General features: G+C 35.6%; 1 protein-coding gene across 1 annotated transcript; it reads right to left on the reverse strand.

Annotated features, from left to right (window-relative positions):
- Positions 1–7,503: 7,503 nt before the first annotated feature.
- LOC149150527 (uncharacterized) lies at positions 7,504–21,055 on the reverse strand. The gene is made up of 2 exons (XM_089437996.1): positions 19,346–21,055; positions 7,504–9,552 (listed from the first exon to the last, which is right to left on the reverse strand). The coding sequence occupies exons 1-2, from the start codon at positions 19,737–19,739 to the stop codon at positions 9,260–9,262; spliced, it is 687 nt and encodes a 228-aa protein (XP_089294122.1). The 5' UTR covers positions 19,740–21,055; the 3' UTR covers positions 7,504–9,259.
- Positions 21,056–21,748: the final 693 nt, after the last annotated feature.

Genomic DNA, 21,748 nt, shown 5'->3' on the forward strand with positions numbered 1-21,748 from the left:
ATCCATTTTAACCATGAATCCAGAAAGTGCCAAGCTGGATCAAATTTCTTGATGTGTAAATCTGTTTTAGAGTGCAAAAAAGAAAACATGTTTACCCATCAAGAGATTTCATCCCTCTTAATACTTGACATATCTATGGTTATGATGGATTTATTGGTTTTCTCTCTCCACACACCATGTATAGTTTATTGTTGTTTAAATTTCATTTTTGAATGCATAAATGGATTCAATGCCTTGAACATCCCTTAAGACACTTTGATTATATTTAAGGTATTTTTTAAGGATTCAATTATTATGCTTATGTATAGTATTATATGCCACTATTATGGTTTGAAAAATCATACATATAGAATATAGTTGAATATTCATTAAAATAATGTAATACCGCCTAGCATAGAAGCTTTCGTAAAACTTAATATATTTACAAGTTGAGATATTATAAGTTTAGTGAATCATTTAAATTAAAGGTTCTTGATAGTCATAGATCTATGGTAATATCCATTCCACGTATATAAAAACATGGTAAATTTAAAATAACCACAAAGAAAAACCCTAATATTATTCAATTATTATGTTAAAATAACTCCTTCTAAACCCATTTAGTTACTTGTTGACGTCTTATTATCCTCTTGACGTGTTATAGTTAGTAACTAGTTGACATATGGTTATCCTCTTGGCGTGTTACAGTTAGAATCAAGATTCGGTTAGAAGCTAAATGAATTCTTGATAACCATGTATTCCTTCTTGCCATGGATCTATTCTCGGGGAGAAACAAAAGGAAAAGGTGTGATTATTATTAAAAGGAAAAAGAATCCTTGTGTTTGTAGAAAGAGAGGTGGATAAATTTGCATCCTCTCACTTGTTCTTCACCTGTTTCTGTTTCTGTTTTTGTTTTTTTTTTTAAAGTTTGCTTGCATGTGGGGGAGAATGATAACTCATGGGGAATAAAAGAGGTAGAATAGAGGGTTTGGGAAGATATTTAGAATTATGGATAAAACAAACTATGTTCCCATATACAATCAATGACGAGATATTTTTGGGAAAGAAAATCCATTGAAAGTTTTCCATATTTTGTGGATTACAGCAGTCCCAGTGATATCCCAACTACAAACACACTTACTTCTTGCTATGATAGTGGCTATGTATCCACGTGCAACCTATGTATGTGTAAAATATCATGCCATGGTAATATGAGCTTCTTGACTAAGGAAAGACTCACTCAACCACAATTTGACTCTTTGGTATGCTATCTGGTTTTGATGTTTAATTTCCACATTTGGGTACAACAAAGATCAATTGTTTTGATGTTTGATTAGACTTTAGTTGTTTCTAAAGTGTTGGTCTTCTAAATACCTGATCCAAAAACAACAGAATTGACTATTTGCTCAATTTCATCAAATATTAACTAAGGTTTCTTTTTAAGTGAATTAATAAGGAAAATGGATTTTTATGTGCCTTAAACTTAAAAACTTGAAATCTGAAATCAACCATGAACAACATAAATAAGAATCAAACACAAAAATTTGATGACGGAGTTCGTCCCTCCTGGACTACATCTCTGGGTCTGCGTCCAATAAGCGTCCCATGAATTAAAAATGCTCATAGAGTCTCTTTACATAAAAATTCACCATTCTCGAATCTGCTCACAGGCTTTAATGGCTGCTGCCAAATGATAGGCCTCAAACTCAGCGTCCCAACACAACTTTCAGATTACAAAAAGGCCTAATATTGGTCAAGATATGCATCAAAAGGCATTTAGAGACACTGTTAAAAACAATTACAGATTCAGCCCTTATAACCCGCTTGGCTCTGGTGCAGTGGAAAACTATTTTATAATACCCACAAGAGGTCCCGCGGTCAAACCTGCGGGCCTTCCGGGATTTGATTGGTAATACATAGCATAATGTTACAACAACCAAATGGTAATATTAACATGGCGCATGTAATATAGTATGGTTGTTATAACCCTGTGCCATATATATCAAAACAAATGTTTTAACATAGTCGACGGTGATACATTAAATTCAACCTATGGCATATAGTTTATAACCAAAGTTTAAACATAGTTGTCGGTATTATCAATCTCCCCACGTGGTTGTAATGTATGTTAACTTTGGCTTATGGGCATTGTATTATGGTTGGCCTGCACGATATGATTTGGATTGGTGTCATTATATTTAGCATTGGCGTTAAACAATCTGAGGGTCACGGGTTTGACCCACAGCTTGGTAGTTTGATTACCATCTTAGCTTTGATCGTTGTTTCAGAGGAAGTAAGGAATGCATTTACAATGGGAATTTGAAGGTCAATATGGGCATTACCCCGATGAGGATCGAGATCATGAGCTTAACTCATTAATGAAAATTGAAATGGTAGGAAGAGATAAGTATCTTTGGAATTTTCTTGAATGGAAAACATATGTGTTATTTTGTTAGTCTATTGAAAGAGTCCTTCAAAAGAGTACATGGAAACCCTACACATAAGAAGATAAAGAAGGCATGAAAATACTAGCTATTGGTCATATTTCTTGGAAAGTACATGTGTTTTAATAGTTATTATGTTTAGTTTCCTTTTGAGAACAAGGTTACATATTTGCATGCATGAAAACAATAGATAACAAGTTAGATTACTAAAGAAAAAAATTGTTCTTTTGCATACATGGATAGAAGACCTATTGAGCTTGATTTCTTTTAAAATAATATATGATTTTTTTCATTAGTTTCTCGAAAAGAAGAACATGTGCTTATGCACACATAAATAACAATATAATGCTAATTTCTTGGAATAGAATATGTGTGAGGTGCATAAAATAATAGTCATCATGTTAATTTCTCTTAGAAAGAATATGTGTTTATTTTTCTACCATCTTGAAAAGAGAAAAGGGTGTTTGCTTGCATGAAAGGAATGGTTGATATGCATTTGATTCGTAGAAAAATAAATGTGTTTTTGCACGCAATATTTAGTTAGATTCCTTTGGAAAGAAAGATGTGCTTTACATGCATGAAATCATTACTATTATGTTAGTTTTATTATGGAATAGAGCATGTGTTTTTCATGTACAATATCCAATGTGAATAGCTCTCCTTTGCAAAGATAATGTTGGAAAGAACATGCAGTTATGTGCACAATAATAACATATATTACGTTAGATTTCTTGTGAAAAATAACATGCATTCACATGCATAAAAATAATATATATTGTATTAATTCTTTTGGAAAAGAATACATAATTTCATATACAAAGGAATAACTGAGAGGCTAGTCTTTTTTGAATAAATTTTATATAATTGCATGCACTGAGATCAAAGCTAAGATGCTAATATCTCTTAAAATAATATGGACAATTGTAGAGGTCTGTCTTGGAAAAGAATATGTGTTTATGTGAGGGGAATATTTATTTTATAGATATGCTTTGATATTTATATGCTTATAATTAATGTATGTCCAGTGTTGTTAAAGGAAGCATGTTATGATACTTTGTTTACATTTCATGTATGCACATGAATAGATGGTGAATCATCAGTGCTTTATATTTATTATTGGTTTGATTAATATTTGATCTAATCGTGACAAAGCTTGCTCACAATAGTAGTTGCAAAAAAAACTGCAACATATCCAAAAGATGGATTATGTTTAATATTATGGAAAACCACTGACTAGTGGTTTATATAGATTGAAGGAATGTCAGTTGTAGGATAATCCATTGATGGGAAGAACCAGGCCCCAAAGACACAATCCTCAAGGATTTGTGCATAAATGATATCATGATGATTGTAATAGATTATAGTTCATTATGTTGTATTTAAGACGATATTTCTTGTAAGATATTATGATATTGGTCAAGGGATCGACTCCCCTACAAGACATTGAGTGAGGGGTGAACGCCCTCATGAACGTTTAATCAAGTAAAACATATGTTGGTTTTTCTCTATGGGTTTTCCAAGGTATATTGGTATTAAATGATGGGTTTCCCAACTATGTCATTCTTATGATGTTGATCTCTTACCGTGACATTTACATTATCAAGTATGTGATTATCTAATATAAAAATTAATGCAAGGCTACATTAGGGAGCTTATGTTATTATACTACAAAAATGGTTGTTTTATAATGTGGTTTACTATTTCATTCTTAAAATTTACTCTATGTAATGATGATGATATTATCCAATGGCCAATTAAGAATATGGGGTAGTAATTCAGAAAATTCGTGGGTAAATTGTGTAAAATGTTTCTCATCCTATGTGTTTTTATGTGAGGTTACCAAGGGATGTAAAAAAATACATGTAATTTACTGTTAAAAACAATACATTTTTAGGAAATTTTATCGATTTACTTATTTATATATATGTGTGTGTGTGTCCACGCGTGTAAAAAAATAGTCAAAATTTTAGTCACATTTGTGAGTATTGTTTTTTAGAGAATGTCCAAAAAAAATAGGCAATTAGAAAAAAATTTCCCCTAAAAGATTCCCAATTTATATTTTGCATAAAAAATAATGTACCAATTTTATGAAAACTCAAAATTCACATAGACACAATTTCTACTAGTATAGGTTCACCGTAGTCATGGATTTAGAAAGTGCTGAGAGAGATCAAATTTCTTCATGTGCAAACCTCTTTTAAAGCACAAAACTTGAAAAAAGGTTTACATATAAGAGATTTGATCCCTCTTAATGCTTTACATATCCATGGTTATGATGAATCTATATTGGTTCTCTCTACACGCACACCACATGTGTAATTTTTGATTGGTTAAATTCCATTTTTTAAATACATAAATGGATTCAACACTTTGAAAATCACGATTGTGTAGACTACTCATTTTAAATTTACAATTCCAACAAATCTCTATTCGATTCTAGACAAAGGAAAAATCATACCTACAAACATGTAAAATAACGAGGCTACTTAAAATGTTTTAACCATAACAATTTATTTTTTCAATTACTTTATATAATATTTACTTAATTTCTTGTTAACCATATATAATACATACATATTTTTCATTGAAATATTCTATTTAAAATGAGAATTGAAATAGTTTAATATTCTATTGAAAATGACGATTGAAATATTTTGTTCATAGATCATATTGTTTACATTATGCATATTCAAATAGTTTATTCAAGTTATATATGGAAATACTTGTAAAAAGTATCAGAGTTATTTATCTTTTTTCAGTCAAAAGTGAAAATATAAGATTTTTTATTTTCATTATTATATCGCTTCCAAAAGTTAATTCTAAATTATGTTGCTTCACATGAAAGTGAAATTTTTACCACACATCACATAAGTGAAAGTAGGATTATTGATATTATATAATGCTTTTAATTGAAACTAATCAAATATGTATATTCATTTCTGTTTTTTTATTATAGCTGACATTGTTTTTTATTTAGAGAGTATTTTATTTATAATTTTAAAAGGGAAACTTTTCAACTCCACTTTGAGTACCAAAGGAATTATGCATCCCCTTATACTAGGTTGTAGAATGCAACTCTCGATGCAATTAACAAAAATTACATATTAGGAAAGCCAACTCATTTTCATGCATTTCATCTTTTTTTCACCATCTTCAAATTCGTTGTATAAGTACCTCTAATTATCCCTCCAAGATTAATAAATTATTATTTTTCCAGATTTTCATTGCCAATAACATACCTCCATTGTTTATGTACATACTTAGAAAGCCAACCTCCTTTTAAAATGTCGTGACTAATCGATACACTAGTTTCATTATCTTTTTTTCACCATCTCTAAATTCGTTGTATAAGTACCTCTAATTATCTCTCCAAGATTAATAAATTATTATTTTTCCAAATTTTCATTGCCAATAACATACCTCCACCCTTTATGTACATACTTAGAAGGCCAACCTTTTAAAATGACGTGACTAATTGATACACTAATTTCATTATGAGAAGTGACTGATGAATACACTAGTTTACATCTTCATGTGATTAGTTTTACTTTTTCCTAAATGATCTAACTTCATATGTTTTTTCCATAACATAGTTTGAATCATTCAATTGATTATGTTGTACCTCTATGTTTCACTTAGGTACAAGATATTAAATTGGATGAATGATGTGGGATTTCGAAGATTGTCGGAAACCATGGCCACAATGTAGTTTAATAAATCAACTAAGTGGATTGGTAAGACATTAGCCCTTAGGGGTGCATCTTGTTGGTCAGCGAACACTCTGTTAAGGTGTTTGTGTTGTTGTGCAGGTCACAAGTTCAAAACTCACTCTGCATAGTGGTGGTGTGGTTGCACTTGTAGCTTATAGTGGCAGTCACCGAGGATCAACTCCTCCATGTCACGTGAGTATAAGAGTCGACACATTACCGATTCCACTCGGCTAATCATAAAAAAACATAAACACATTAAATAAATTGTTAAAGATGATACGAAGAATTAAATGGTCAACAAAGTAGTAGAGAAAGACTTTTGAATTGTCTTAAATGTGTGGTTACTTAAGTGGATAGTATAAATTAGAATTGCATGCTAATACAATAAAGAGGTTAAGATAGAAAAAATATTCAAATAAATTTCAGATTAAAATGAAATTAATGAATAAATGTACTTTATAATGGTTAAGAAAATGTTTTTATCTATTTATTTATTTTTTAATATTTATATATTGTTAAATTTCATTCGATTTCAAAATTATGTGTAGGTTTATGAAATTTTTTAAATCTAGATTATACCAAGCATGGTCACGATTTGACCTTGGAAAGGCAAGAGGTATGAATAGAGTAGGGAAAGACATTTTGTAATGAAGCAAACTACATTCAATTATGTCATGGGCATCATAACTGAAATGTAACCTCATTGCGAAATTAGAGATAATCTCGTTGCAAAGATGTTAAAGTATTGTTCATCGAACTAATATAACTAGCAATTGTCTGAAAAGGTACAAAGAGAGGCCGATAGACTTGTGAAGTTGGAATTGTTGAATTTTTTTATTCTGGGAGCGATGTCCATTTGCAAAACTATAATTTAGAAATCGCTGTCAATGGTCAGGGTTTTATAATAATACAACAAGAAAGGTCAACTCTAAAATTCTAGAAACAACGAAAAATTGATTTTCCAACATATGTCCTACAATATGGAATTCACTAACTGTTATAATTGTTAGACAATAGCTAAGTACAACAACAGTTACATCTCTAAGGTATCTGGCAAAGACATTTAGTAAAAAGTCTTGACTTCAAGATCCCGAGTTAGCAATTCAAAAAATCTTTAGAACACAAATTTCTTACATATAGGATGGGCATCTTTTCAAAGTCCATTGTCAAAGGTAGAAATAGTGAGTTACCATCAAACCTGTATGCCATATGTTATTATGCAATCCATGACACTACCACATTTATCCTCCTCGTATAGGTTATTTTCAATTCATCCTTGGATATCTTATGTGAATCTTCCTTGCAAAATGCTCTATGAAATGAAATGAACTCACATTTGCTATAACAAACAGGGAAATAGAGAAAAATAAGAAGTAGAAGTAGAGATACAATGCACCACAATTTATGCCCTTGCCTCATGGGCCACCCAATATCAGTAGAAACAGAGATGAAAGTTTGCTGCATTCGTTCATCTAAGGTGTCCAAACTTGCCCAAATTTATGTATCATATAAGTTAGAGAAATAAAATGTGTCCTACCAATAAAATTGCAGAGGAGAGAAAATAAAGCTTTCTCCATACCTTGAGAAAATAAAGCTTTCTCCATACCTTCAAAAGGAAAACAATGAAAATGCACTTTTAGAGCTTAGAATAATCTTATACAATGAGAAACGGCTTAGCCTCTTCTTTTTAGTATGCTCTTCTCCCATCACCTTCGGTTATAATATCTTTAAAAGCTCCACCACTGGGTATCATAGGCAAGACATGCTCCTGGTGTGGCACAATGGCATCCAATAAATATGGCTCGGGGTATCGAGCATTTGTGAAATGGCCTCCCTGACATCTGCTTTCTTTGTTACCCTAGCTGCTGGTATATTGCATGCATCTGCCATCTTCAAAAGATTGAGGAAAATCTCAGATTCAACAGATGGATCCCCGAGGTAAGTATGTGCTCTGTTTGCTTTGTAAAAGCGATCTTCCCATTGAACCACCATGCCCAAGTGCTGATTGTTCAATACCATCATCTTAACAGGCAAGTTTTCTACCATGATGGTGGCCAATTCTTGCACATCCATCAGAAAACTGACATCTCCATCTATTTCAACAACAGTAGCCCCTGGGTTGGCCACGGCAGCTCCCAAGTGCTGCATGCAAAACAAATCCCATAGCCCCGAGACCCCCTGATGTCAGCCACAATCAAGGTCTCTCATATTGGAACCATTGGGCTGCCCACATCTGGTGTTGGCCCACTCCAGTGCTGATTATAGCATTACCATCAGTTAATTCACATAGCAGTCGAATGGAAAACTGGGGAGGAATGGCATCCTCAAAATCTTGGAAACTCAAAGGCCATCTTCTTTTATGTTCTCGTAAGTCCCCATTTCACTCGGAAAACTCCAGTCTATCATATCATTCTTGCAATTGTTTCAAACGCCCATCAAACTCTGCCGGTGAATGGAACTCAAAATAGATTGCAATTCTATCATCTTTTTGCCATTTTTTTTGGTTTAAACTTGATTGTGTACAAATAATAATGAAGATGTGGCCTCATTTTCTGTTGGTGACTCATCTTCTCAATGTGAAGAGCAGCTTTCATCCACCAATGTCATTCATCAGCATTACGCATAAGCACACAGACACTGACTCAGGCAGGGAATGGACAAATATCATAAATACAGAATTTTGATTGCAAAACAACTTTCTGCCATGGATAGCCACCGACAACACCCTCTAAGAGAATTGAAAATAAAAAGAGAAGGGTGTTCGTTGCCGTCAGAAACCTTTGGTGATAAACTTAATTGTGTATGCTCAATTTCACTTGCTAGCTTCTAATCCGAAATGGAGAGCTTGAAAACATTTCATTCTGATGTGAAATTTCTGCCCTGGATGGCCACTGACAATGCCCTGTAGGAGAAGTCAGCAATTCCATAAAAAGAATTTATAAATTAACCGCTTTGCCTTAGTGGGCTACTAGTGAACCCCAACGTACTCCATGGACTCATCGAAGGGAGGGAATTCATTTAAATTTGGAGACTTGCCGCTCTCCACATATTAAAGAAGTACCCAATCCCAAAATGCGGGATTGTTCTCCGCCCAAATCTCTTGGTCGTCAATGCAGTGTTCCGCTTTCAAACCAGAAGATGGAACGCTGGTTCAGATGACAGCGACAATTCTTCTGTGGCGAACTTGGCGGCAGAGTCTTGAATTTCAGGTGGCGATAGCGACAATTCTTCTGTGGCGAACTTGGCGGAAGAGTCTTGAATTTCAGGTGGCGATAAAGAAGAGATGCAGGGGATTTCCAGTGGGGAAAGGGGAAAATTTAGCTTTCCTTTCGATCCTCTCAGGTAATATGCGGCAAAATCGTAGGCGCATGCAGCCTTTTCTAGTTTCGTATGATGCTCTGCTGCTCCTGCCCCAGATTCTGTTGATACCACACACACAGCCTCACATAACCATTCAAAACCCTAACATGACCAAATCTGAAAGCGGTTGATATGATAACACATGTTGCGGAAGCCGGGCAGTTGAAATGATAATAATCCAATGGATAGTATTACTCTGATCGTCTAACAAAGTGATCTAAGAACTCACCATTGCACGCAGCGGCATAGAGAGGAGTTCTTTTTAAAGGGAAATGATTTACCACGTAATTACTTTGAGTAGACAACTTATCAATTCATCTCAAATTAGCACAGTGGATCGCAGAGTGACTATGGTTAGTCTACCTAATCAATTTCCAATGTGACAATTACAGCATCTTTGTTAATTTGTGAAATCTTATAAAAAGAAGAGCAAAAACTTGAAAAAAAACGTAATATATTTTTCTGTGTAATCCCAACCTCAGTTTTTTTTAGGTTGTTCTGTAAATCACTAAAGGAAAAATGTAATATATTTTTCTGTGTAATCCCAACCTCAGTTTTTTTTGTAGGTTGTTCTGTAAATCACGAAAGCTACGTCGGATGTTAAATTTAATGAAATTTGTAAATCACGAAAGCTGCGTCGGATATTAAATTTTATATACAATATATGAAAATTTAAAATACATACTTTACTGGGATGTTCATGAAAATGTAAGTTTGTTACTTGTACATATTTCCACTGTAGCCCATCCTCAAGTAGAACAGAAGAAGATTTGCAATGCCATTCAATTCTAAAAACATCCATGAAACAAGGAAATTTACTCCGGATAAGATAATTTTCACATTAAAAGCAATAATAATAAGGTTTATGATTATTCTTTATAATCAGCCGAGATATTTAATTCACTTTTTTACAACAGACAGCCTAATTATTAACCTTTCTACTTCTGAAAGCAGTAATAATAAGGTTTATGATTATTCTTCATAATCACCTAGATATTTAATTAACTTTTTTACAACATACAGCCTAATTATTATCCTTTCTGCTTCTAATCATCACCATTTAGCGAAACAACTCAAATATCAATTTTGCGCTGACTGCTCTGCACTCTTTATAACTGGCCACATTTGTGATGAGAAGTATGAGGGTTATTGCATTATGATTATTCTTTATAATCAGCCGAGATATTTAATTCACTTTTTTACAACAGACAGCCTAATTATTAACCTCTCTACTTCTGAAAGCAGTAATAATAAGGTTTATGATTATTCTTCATAATCACCTAGATATTTAATTAACTTTTTTACAACATACAGCCTAATTATTATCCTTTCTGCTTCTAATCATCACCATTTAGCGAAACAACTCAAATATCAATTTTGCGCTCACTGCCTTGCACTCTTTATAACTGGCCACATTTGTGATGAGGAGTATGAGGGTTATTGCAGTTCAGCTTACAGGTTGAATGATTGGTTAATGTGGTTGCTGCAGTTTAATCAAACCAAAATATGCACCTCCTTCGCCTTTGCTCAGTAGAGAAGCGTGATTTCCTTGTTCAACAACCTTTCCATTCTCAATGACTGCTATACTGTCAACGTTCTGAATTGTGCTCAAACAATGAGCTACAACCACGCTGGTTCTTCCTACCATGACTCCATCCAGTGCTTCTTGAACAACTTTCTCCGAATGACTATCCAAAGCACTCGTTGCCTCGTCCAACAGCAAGATGCTTGGATTCTTTATAATTGCCCTTGCTATTGCTATTCTCTGTTTCTGCCCCCCAGACAACTGAGTTCCCCTGTTGCCGGTGTAGGTCTCATATCCATCCCTCATGCCACTGAAACATTAACAATGCATGGAATCTAACAAGAAGTCTGGCAAGTTGTTCATATAGGGCTTATTTATTTATAAGTTAAAAGAAAAAGATAACCTGCATTGAATTCAGTAAGAATATTTATAATAACCACTAATTTTTAGGTTTAAAAAACTTGGTTAATAAAACATGAAGTTTAAGATAGGATTCATGAAGTGTCCCATGGAAATTATGTTTTGTAAGTTCAGAGAAGTTTGTGAAACAACTTATACATCATGAAAAAAGAAACAACTTATACATCATGCAAAAATAAAAAATCGTGGTTGGAAAGCAAATTTTGCAATGGCTGAAAAACAAATTGAACAGTGGTCTCAGCACAGTCTTCTTACAGTGAAAAGGAAACGAAATTGAAATAAGGCGAAGCAATTCTGGTTAAATTGTGGACGAAGCCTCTCTGCAGTCATCCAGCTGAGCTGAAATATCAGACACGGGGAAGGCCGCTTCGCAGATCCAAGGCTCTGTAGTAGTGCAGAAGTGAAGTTTGTGGAGTCTGAGGCTTCTCGCTAACGCAGTTCAGAAACTGTGAGGCTCCGAGGCAAAGTGAGTAATGAGATGCCCATAACCACGTTCCGAATTTAATTGCATCTCAGAAGTTCTCACCGAAAGGCAAGGCTTTGTTCTGAGATTGACAGGGTCCCTCACTAATAAAATTAAGTAGGATAGTTTGGGTTCGTTGTGTAATTGTCTAGTTATATCTGTATCGGATGCTGACCGAATTAACGTCATGTAGTAATTGTCAGATTTGTTGAATTCAGAATAGTGGGGCCTGTATTTGGAACTGATTTAACGGTGAAATTGGACCAATTGAACACTGTTGTGTTTTTTGCATGGTTGAAATCTAACAGTATTAGTGTATTGTGGACTGTAAATATAGGAAGTTAAATTTTGCAAGGAATGACTTATTGGTTGTGAAATAAAGAAACTTTGTTGTACTGCTTAAAAAATCCCTAACCAGAACAAAACCATAGAAAATTGCCCTGGCCCATTACAGATATGATACATCATTCAAAAATTAGACATGTTTTGCTGATATATATCTATATATCGTTTTACTACTGTTATAACTGCTGTAAGAGTGACTTTTCGGATCTGATTTATGTGGTATAAGTTGCCCTAGAGGATTGAAATTTATCCAAGTTGTCGAGTATTATTTTCTCCTTGGATTGCCTAGAAGATTGGGCTGTTAGAAAGTGAAATATTTTATTATTAATTTATTTCCACCTTGTTTATATTCTATTTCATAACATTCCTAGGGCTGAAAATTCACACAGTTAAAATCTGGGAAACCTCTAGTCAAAGAAATGATGCTTCAATTTTGCATTAATATTCGAGAACATTGCATGGTATCAAAGCTTGTGGCTGAAATCACTCTAGAGTAAGAGGGATATTGTATTCAGCTAGAGATTACCTGGAAGCTAAGTCACCTAACACGGGGATTCGGGACACGTAGGATTCGGGATTCGTGGTGTCGGATTCGGGACACGCTGACCCCCGGAACAGGACACGTTAGGACACGTTATATATTATTTTATTAAAAATATATATATAATATATATTTAAAAAAATATATATATATATATATTAAAAATTAGATATTAGCATATTTCTTACACAAATTTTAATTAATGATACAAATTTATTGATTTCAAAGTTCAAACATAGATCTTGATTCTTCATCTATAGCTATTAGCATGCATAGTACATACAAAATTCAAATAAATGTCAGTGGTACTAGTCACATAAACATAAATGATAAACACACTGACAACTGTAGTTTTCTCATTAAGTCATCAAATCAAAATCTGTTACATAGGTAGGGAAGGGAAAAGCATTAGTGCCAGGTTCAGTTCTGGCACTGAAAGCCACTGATTACACATTTCAATAGGGAAGGGACATTCTGTCGTATGGTAAACATATATCTTCCTCTTCAAGATTGAACTTGAAACCCATGGAAAGCATTTCCAAACAGATCTCTTTATCTTCAAGATTGGACTTGAAACGCATGGAATGCATTTCCAATTAGAATAGGTCCATCGGACACTGTATTAAACAGAGTCTGATGGTATGAATAAGACACAGGAATCTTAAATACAACAAATTTAGCGAAAACTAAATATATGATCCATTCAGATCATTGACGTGGCTTCCGTAATAAGTAATTGGATAGTTGTTCTCTTAGGGTTTGAGCATTTGCATCTGCAAATGGGCAGAATTGTTGCTTGTAACCCGAATCATGATGATGTGATAAGGGAACATCGGCGTGCAACTCGTCACCTTGATCAATGATGATGTTATGCAATATACAGCACACAAGGATTATTCGAGGCAATTTATGTTTGTCTGGTCGCCACATCACCCCATCGATAATTCTCCATGTTCCTTTGAACCGTGCTAACGCCCGCTCTACAACCAATCTTGTGCCATGGTGCTTCTTATTGAACTCAATCTTGGAAGCAGAAAGATCAACTGAGAGAGACACGCCCCCTTTTAACCTAGCAGCAGTTCCGAGCCCTCGAAACGAATCCGCAAACCAGGACTCGTCATAAAATTCGAGACACGATTTGAAAATTCGAGACACGATTTGGAAATTCGCGGCACGTTACTGGACACGACGTGTCACAAGAGGACACGACGTGCCCTGAAATCTTGACACGAATCCGCAGAGAATCGTGTCGGATTCGACCGATTCGCGATTCGTCAAGGGTTTTGGACGAATCCGGTTTCACAGCCTGGAAGAGGTACTTGACCTTGTTGAGTTTGTGGGGTTTGAAATAGTGTTCCACAGGGACGCGTCCCCCAGGGTTGGGTGCACACACCCCTCGCACCCGGGATGGGGGGATGCCTGGGGAAATGTTGCAGGGGGACGTTTCACCAGTGTGGGGGACGCGACTGCCCAAAAGGGGGACGCCTGGGGACAGTTTGAAACAGTGTTTCACAGGGACGCGTCCCCCAGGGTTGGGTGCACACACCCCTCGCACCCGGGATGGGGGGATGCCTGGGGAAATGTTGCAGGGGGACGTTTCACCAGTGTGGGGGACGCGACTCCCCAAAAGGGGGACGCCTAGGTGTCCCCCCTCAAAATGGGCTATGCGTCCCCCCTTAAATTTGCTCGTAAACAATGATTTATGACAGGGGAAACCTAGTATTTGACCATATTGCCCTACTAATGCTATGCAATTCATGGTAATGTTAAATTTTTAAAGTAACAGTGGCATTCTCCTTTGTCTTTCATTTTCATCATTTTCTCCTTTATCTTTCATTCTTTCTCCTTTATCTTTCATTTTCATCCTGTTCTCCTTTATCTTTCATTTTCATCCTTTTACTTAAAGGAGAATGCCACTTTTACTTAAATTTTTAACATTACCATGAAATGACTCAGGATGTTTGAGAGTGGTTCCGACTTCATTGGATTTCATATGGAGAAAGTGGAATTTTAAATCACTCAAAATCCAGCGGACTTAACAGTTTTTCAAGAATTCAGGATTCGATGGATTGCAATGTTTCCATTGCGTTTTGTCATGTACAAGGGTATGGAATTAGTATTTAATCAAGAGCACCAAGCCTTGTGTGTACTTTAAAGTGACTTTTAGACTCATCACTCCACTGTTTTTGAGTTTTAGTTATATCAATTTACTATTCCAGCTTTTAGATTTCAGTATATATTATTGTCTATTTGGCTTAGTACTAATTAGATTCTAGAATGATGAATGATGAATTTTAATTTTAAATCAATTTAGAATCTAGAATGATGAATGATGAATTTAATTTTAAATCAATGTAGATTCTAAAATGGTGAATAATGAAGGATGAATATGGATTAGAGTATTTCATTATTGAATCTCGTGGTCTATGGATGAATCATGTACGTATTAGTAAGGATGATGAGTATGGATCACTGTATTTCATTATTTAATTCAATTATGTGTGTATCATTGTATTTATGCTTTCATTATTGAATATGAATTTGAAATATATATATATATAAAAAGGAAAAAAAATTATATAGCCCGACGTCCCCCCTCCCCTAAAATTTGAGGGTACTCCCACACGTCCCCCTTGTGCGTCTCCCCGCACCCACATCTCCCCATCCCGGAGTCTTGGTGGAACATCCGTCACTTTCAAATCCTAGGTTGCTCGAGAGAAGCACCTTGACCCTTGGAAGGGTTGTTTCTACTTCATGTATTGTTGACTTTGTGCACTTGAAACTTGTTCGGTATGCATAAAGTGACTCAATCTTCGAGAGTGTGATAGATTATATGGAACTTACAATTTTGTTACATGGAAGCTCAGGCTTCAGATTCTTATGAAAGAGGCTGATCTTATGAGGGGAAGTGCTCAATGAGTTTCTACAGGATACATATTTCACAGAAAATATATACATAAAAAAAATTTCATTCCAGACTAACTTGTCTCTAAGGTGGATGAACTCAACAATGAGATGTTCAAATAGAAATGTTCCTCTGCTTCATAAGCAACGAGAATGCTATCAAACATATTGATCAACTACAAACGAAAAACAGCAACACATAAATATAAATAAACTAAAATATCATAACAACAAAGGCAACTGATTCCAGCTGGGTTGCAATGCAAGATCTTCCATTGGCTCAGCTATACAGAGTAAGCAGGATGAGATTCTTTCCATGGCAGGGTAACCCAATTAGGCAATTTTCATAACCAGGTCTGAAAAGGCCACAATCAACTCCTCTTTGCTTCAATTTACCCCAATCAATTTTCCAACTGAGCCTTTCATCTAGCAGATTGTGAACAGCATAATTGAGGAAACACTAAATATCCATTAAATTGTGGTCATTGGAGCAATAACACCTACCCATGTTCGTTAGACCAGAGAGTGGGTAGGAGGGGAGAGGGATGGCAGGGGAGGCAACAATATTTGGAGGGATAGACGAGGATCTGGGAGAGAAGGGCATCACAACAACATCTCCCAGGGCATCACAGCAACACAAAGGAGGGAGAAGGTTGAGTCACAAGGGAGGATCATAAAAGTTGTAGACAGAATGAGGAAGGGTTGTGGAGGTTGGCAGGAAGAAGGGAGGGAGGGAGGTGGCAACCTTCAGCAACAAGAAGGATGGGGAGGGAGGGAGCTGGCAACCTTCAGCAACAAGAAGGATGCAAGCAACATTAAGGTTCATGGAGGGTGAAGAGGGCCCTCCTTGTAACAATCCCACCTCATAACATCCATGCAACATTAAGGATCGTGGACGGTGAAAGGGGTCCTCCTTATAACAATCCCAGCTCATAACACCCATTGCCAATTTAGAAGTGTCATTTGCAAGAAGCCTAATAAACATGGGATGATCATGCATTCTCTTAGGGTCACCCATACGTTGGCCATTACATATCTGCTTCCCTGTTTGATTCATGGCTGACATGAAAAAAGGTTACTTTGTTGATTATAAGAAGTATCAATTGCAAAAAATGCAATAATCATGGATGTGCTTGATGGTCATTTTTTATCCATCAGATTTCCAAGGATAATCATGCCTTCTCCTAGGATCACAGCTAGATTGACCATTACATCTGCTTTTCTATCTGGACGATGCTTGACATGAAAGGGGGTTCTCTAGAGAGTGTTACTTTACTGAAACTTAAGTTTAAATGTAAATATAAAGTTTCCATACATCGGCCATTTTTTGCTAATATAAAATTTGCATGCATAAGCCATTTGTTGCTTTAGACGAATTACTTTGCTGTAATAAAATTTATTCAATATGAAAGTATTGCTTATAATTGTCAGTGCATCCCATTTATTTGAGCCTGTACCATTCTAGAATCCTTCTTTTCAGGCACTCCAATTTTAGTCGACCCTAATACCTATAATATCCTAGGAGTATTCTGAAGCATACTCACAAGTTTTGAAAACCTAAATGTAAGGCAACAGTATATATTTTGAAAAAATAGTGGTAAAGGGAAGTTAATATAGAAATGAATTTTTGAGACATTATGACACCTTACACACGTATTCAATTTTTTTATATAAGATGAAGACCAGAATCAGAAGGCAATTTAAGTCAGGATTCTCTGATCAAGATCAGGGTTCAGATTCAATTTTCATGTTACATACAGTTATCTTGTCAGGCAATGAATCCCATTGACGTCTATCTTCTCAGGTAATGGATCCCGTTGAATTTCAGCAAGCCTAATAACATTGTTGAACTACCTAGAAATGCAGGGCTAGGACGGACTCAGTGGTAAGATAAAGTCAGAATGCTCACTGACATAAAAAATGCACTCCCATTGTTTTAAAATCAATGGTTTACCAACCACTATTCATTTTAAGATTTTTGTTCAAAATAGCCATTTTCTTACTATGTTCCAGAGACAGACCATTCATATTACGTCCCCTGCCCCTAGATCAGTGCAAGCTTAGGGGACTATCACCACTTCTCAACGACCCTGGCAACATGCCCATTCCAGACCCCACACTAACAGCCTAAGTTACATGGTTCAGGTTCGAGTTCAAATTTTTTCATGAGGTTTGGGTGAGGTTAGCCATTAGGTTTGTCTATATAGTAAGAAATCAACATCAATAAACATAAAAAAATGCTATCATGGAACTTGGAAATTGAAAAGACAGATTACAAACTTGGGTTGCGACATGAGGTTGTGAGTTTTGATCTACGAATTTGGTCAATGGCTATGAGGTTCAATGAGATTTGCCAAACCTCGAAAAATATTTTAGAGGTTGCCAAAATTTTGAACCTCAAGGTTGAAGTTCAACAAACCTTGTGACCTAGCTAACAGCCAGGGGAGTCCTCCCTGGCTTCCACGGTGGGAAAAATCATCCTGACAGCAGCACCATTTGCAGTCCAGATTATATAATAGTTCCTCTTCTAGACAGTTTTCTATCCAGAAATTCATTAGACCTTGGATGTTAGAAGAGTGGTTACTAGTAGAGTCTGATTTGCTCTCACTTTTTGTATTCCAGATTCTAGGCATATCTCCCCAATCTGTTTTTGGCTATCAGAGCCAGTTTATATCTTCGTTTAGGGCAGTATGTAATTTCGTCTCTTACTTTCTGCTTCTTGCTTGGTCTCCCACTCTGTATCGATACAGTGGTACAGAGCAGTCCCAATGACATACTTTTGTGGTCATTCGTTGGACATTAATAAAAGTATCTTATATTATCTCATCTTATCATCCATACCCCACTGCTACCTTTTTTTATATTATCATGCGCCAACCTATGCCAAACTTCACATAAGTGTTATGCATAGACATCACACATCTCCCTCCCTCTGGGCTGTAAAATGCACCTTATTTCTCTTGGTGCAATCATAATTAGGATTCTCCAACTGATTTCAAATTGGCTTGGGATATGTTCACCTCCGACATTTTTTAAATTGTTACCCTAAACTGGTCTGAAATTAAATTCATTTCTTCTTAAGTTTAATTGTCTATTTAAGTACATTGAAACAGAATCAAGCAATTAACAGCTCTGATCAATTGCCAGAAGCATTGATTATCAGATAAAAGCGTATTAGAAACCAGAAAAAATGTCAGGACGTCAGCTACAAAAACATACACTCTAAGCCTCTTTTCATCAAAGAACAGGATTTGGATATGGGTGAGAGGTAAGTTCATGGTGTCAGATTGTAGAATCAACTAAACAGATCAAATAACTAACGAAATAAAACACCCTCTTTCATCTCTACCTACTGACAACCATGAAACAAAAATATGTACCCTCCCATGAACAAACGCAAATGTCTAATGATACTACTCTGTCAATTGCTTTAAGGTAGCTATCTCCTCATGAGAAAATTGATCCTTTGAGAATTCCCTTAGAATTGATATTTATTATGAGAACAATTTATTTCTGCATAGTCTGAAAATGGTACGCATTTAACAGTATTCTTAAGAAATTGAACAGAAAAGGAATGAGAAGGCATTCAGGTATGCATATTAACAGTTTTCTTTAAAAAATGAGCAGAAAAGGAATGAAAAGGTAATTAGTTACCATTTTGGGGGGCATCTTGCAAATCCTCAGCGGTATTTGATGCCTCCACCTTTAATCTCTTTGACTGTCTGTCCACGCCCCTTTTTCCATCTTCACTTTCATCTTCATCACTGCCCAGCTTCACAGGGGGAGCTGCAAGTTTTGACTTTTGTTTCAAACTGAACGCAAACTTCCCATTTGCAGGAGCGGGTGCAGGCTTAACTGTTGGTTTGAAACTAGTTGCCTTTTTAACAGTCAAGCTAGTCTTGAAGCTATTTGCAGATTCCAAAGAAACACCTGTCGTAACGCCTTGTGGGGAAGCTTGTTTTTTCTGTTGTTGCTGCTGGAGTTGCTTAAACCTTTCTAAGAACGACCCATCATTTACAAACAAACCTGAATTACTTTCTCCCACCATCACCTCCGAATACACAATATTGTCTGAATGCAGATGGGCAAGTTGTCCAACTATCTCACAAAATCTCTTGCATGTAGAAAAAATTCCTCCCAACTCATCAAAGCATGTGTCATGTAATAACTGACTGCATTACTTAAAGTAAAAGTCAGACAAGATTACAAGGAAAAGGGAAAAGAGAAAAACAGAAACCTCACATGGATGTAGCAAAAAAAACAAGGGGTTAGCGTAATCACGAAAGTGGGTTCCCCAGCCGATATGTCAAAACAAATTTCAGTCTGAGAAATTTGATTCATACTACTTTTTGCCAATGTTACCAAAAATATTAACAAGAAACACAATGAGAAGAAACACAATGAGAATCAGGAACAGATGAAGAGACAGGGCTCAAGGATTTTAGGTGATATGAAATGAACTCCCATGTACAAATGTGGTGTCAACATGGTAAAAGGGACAAAACAATACAAGAAATGGGTTTCCTGGACAGGCTTCTAGTAACAGTCCTTTTGCTACACCAATAGGAAGTAATTGAATTGAATTTTTCAACTGATTACAGGAAATAAACCTGTTTAAACTAACATTCAGTTTAAGGGTACATGGATAGCGGGACGAGAAATACGTCCCCTAGTCAGGCTTCTCATACCACGGCGTTTTGTTACACCAGTATCAAGATTCGACAACTTTATATAATTAAATTTTAAAAAAATAACAAAAGCACCTGCAAAAACTGAAATTTAGTTTCAACAAACCCGGCTAGGGAACCCACGCAAAAAAAATGTCCACATGAATTATAATCAGTAAAAATGTGAAAATAGAGACCCAAAGGCCTCTCTCTCCCCCTTACTTTCTCCTCTGCTTCATCCAGTGTATCGCTCTAATTGGGAAGACGGTAGATCCTCGATGAAAAGCATAAACTCAGAGATTCCGGATTCCCATCTTCCACCCTGCTCAGAGTTCAGGTCAGCGTCCTATAAAAACATCCCTAATTCTACACTATCCGCACAATGTTATCAGCAGAAGCCAACCTACCCAACAAATAAACCAAAAAAAATATGTTTTGACCATATTGCACCCACACACAAAATAACATATAAGAAAAGAGAACCCAAAAAAACCAGCATATTTTCACCGGAAGCATTCCATTAACCCACAGGACAAACTCAACCAATCAAAAAAAAAATCAACGACACTCTATAGAGAGATGAATAGAAAAACAATCACCCAAACCCTAGAAATCAATGCTCTTTTGCTCAAAATCTACAACAAAATCCCATAAACCAATATCAGTGTTTTTTATTCTTACATTTATCAAACTCTTGACACAATTCATTATTCATTATTCATTATCTCCTCATAAAGCAAATACTCGACTCTAGACCTTTATCAAAACCCTAATAAAAAAATTCGTAGTTTTGCTCTTCGCATTTTAATATTGATACAGAATCTATCGACGCAAAACATTGCAGGAAAACCTAAATAAAATGGAAGTTCAGAAAACCCGTACCTGGATCTCGATCAAACGCGCCTCTTGATTTTTGTAAAATGGTTAAATAAGGACAAATCTTAAGCGGAAAGCAGGAGGAGCAGAAACGGGAAAGCAGTTTTGGTGAGGGAGGAATATTCCATGTCAATTAAACCAGATACCATTCTGATGTCAATTAAACCAGATACCAGGGTTTAATACCAGTTGGACGCCAGATGTTAATGAAAGAATAAAAAAAGAGACGACTAAACTCATTCTGATGTCAATCAGAGAATCAAAAGATAGACGACTAAACTCATGAAAATAAAAAAATAATAGACGACTAAACTCATTGAGAATGAAAAGATAGACGACTAAACTCATGAAAATAAAAAAAAATAGACGACTAAACTCATTCTGATGTCAATCAGAAAATCAAAAGATAGACGACTAAACTCATTCAAAGAAGGCCTATCCGCCTAAAAATGAATAACGACAAATTCGGATGACCGAGGGCAATCAAATGAAGGTCGTGATCAACTGAAATTCA

Source organism: Pinus tabuliformis, chromosome 9, assembly GCF_031772625.1.
Source record: "Pinus tabuliformis cultivar Carrire ecotype Pingquan chromosome 9, CPIR1, whole genome shotgun sequence".
Taxonomy (NCBI): Eukaryota; Viridiplantae; Streptophyta; class Pinopsida; order Pinales; family Pinaceae; genus Pinus; species Pinus tabuliformis.

Coding starts and splice junctions, on each gene's coding strand:
- LOC149150527 (XM_089437996.1), bottom strand. CDS start 19,739: ATGGTGGGAGAAAGTAATTCAGGTTTGTTTGTAAATGATGGGTCGTTC. Junction 9,553..19,345: donor GCAAGATGCCCCCCAAAATG/GTAACTAATTAC, acceptor TGGTATCAACAG/AATCTGGGGCAGGAGCAGCA.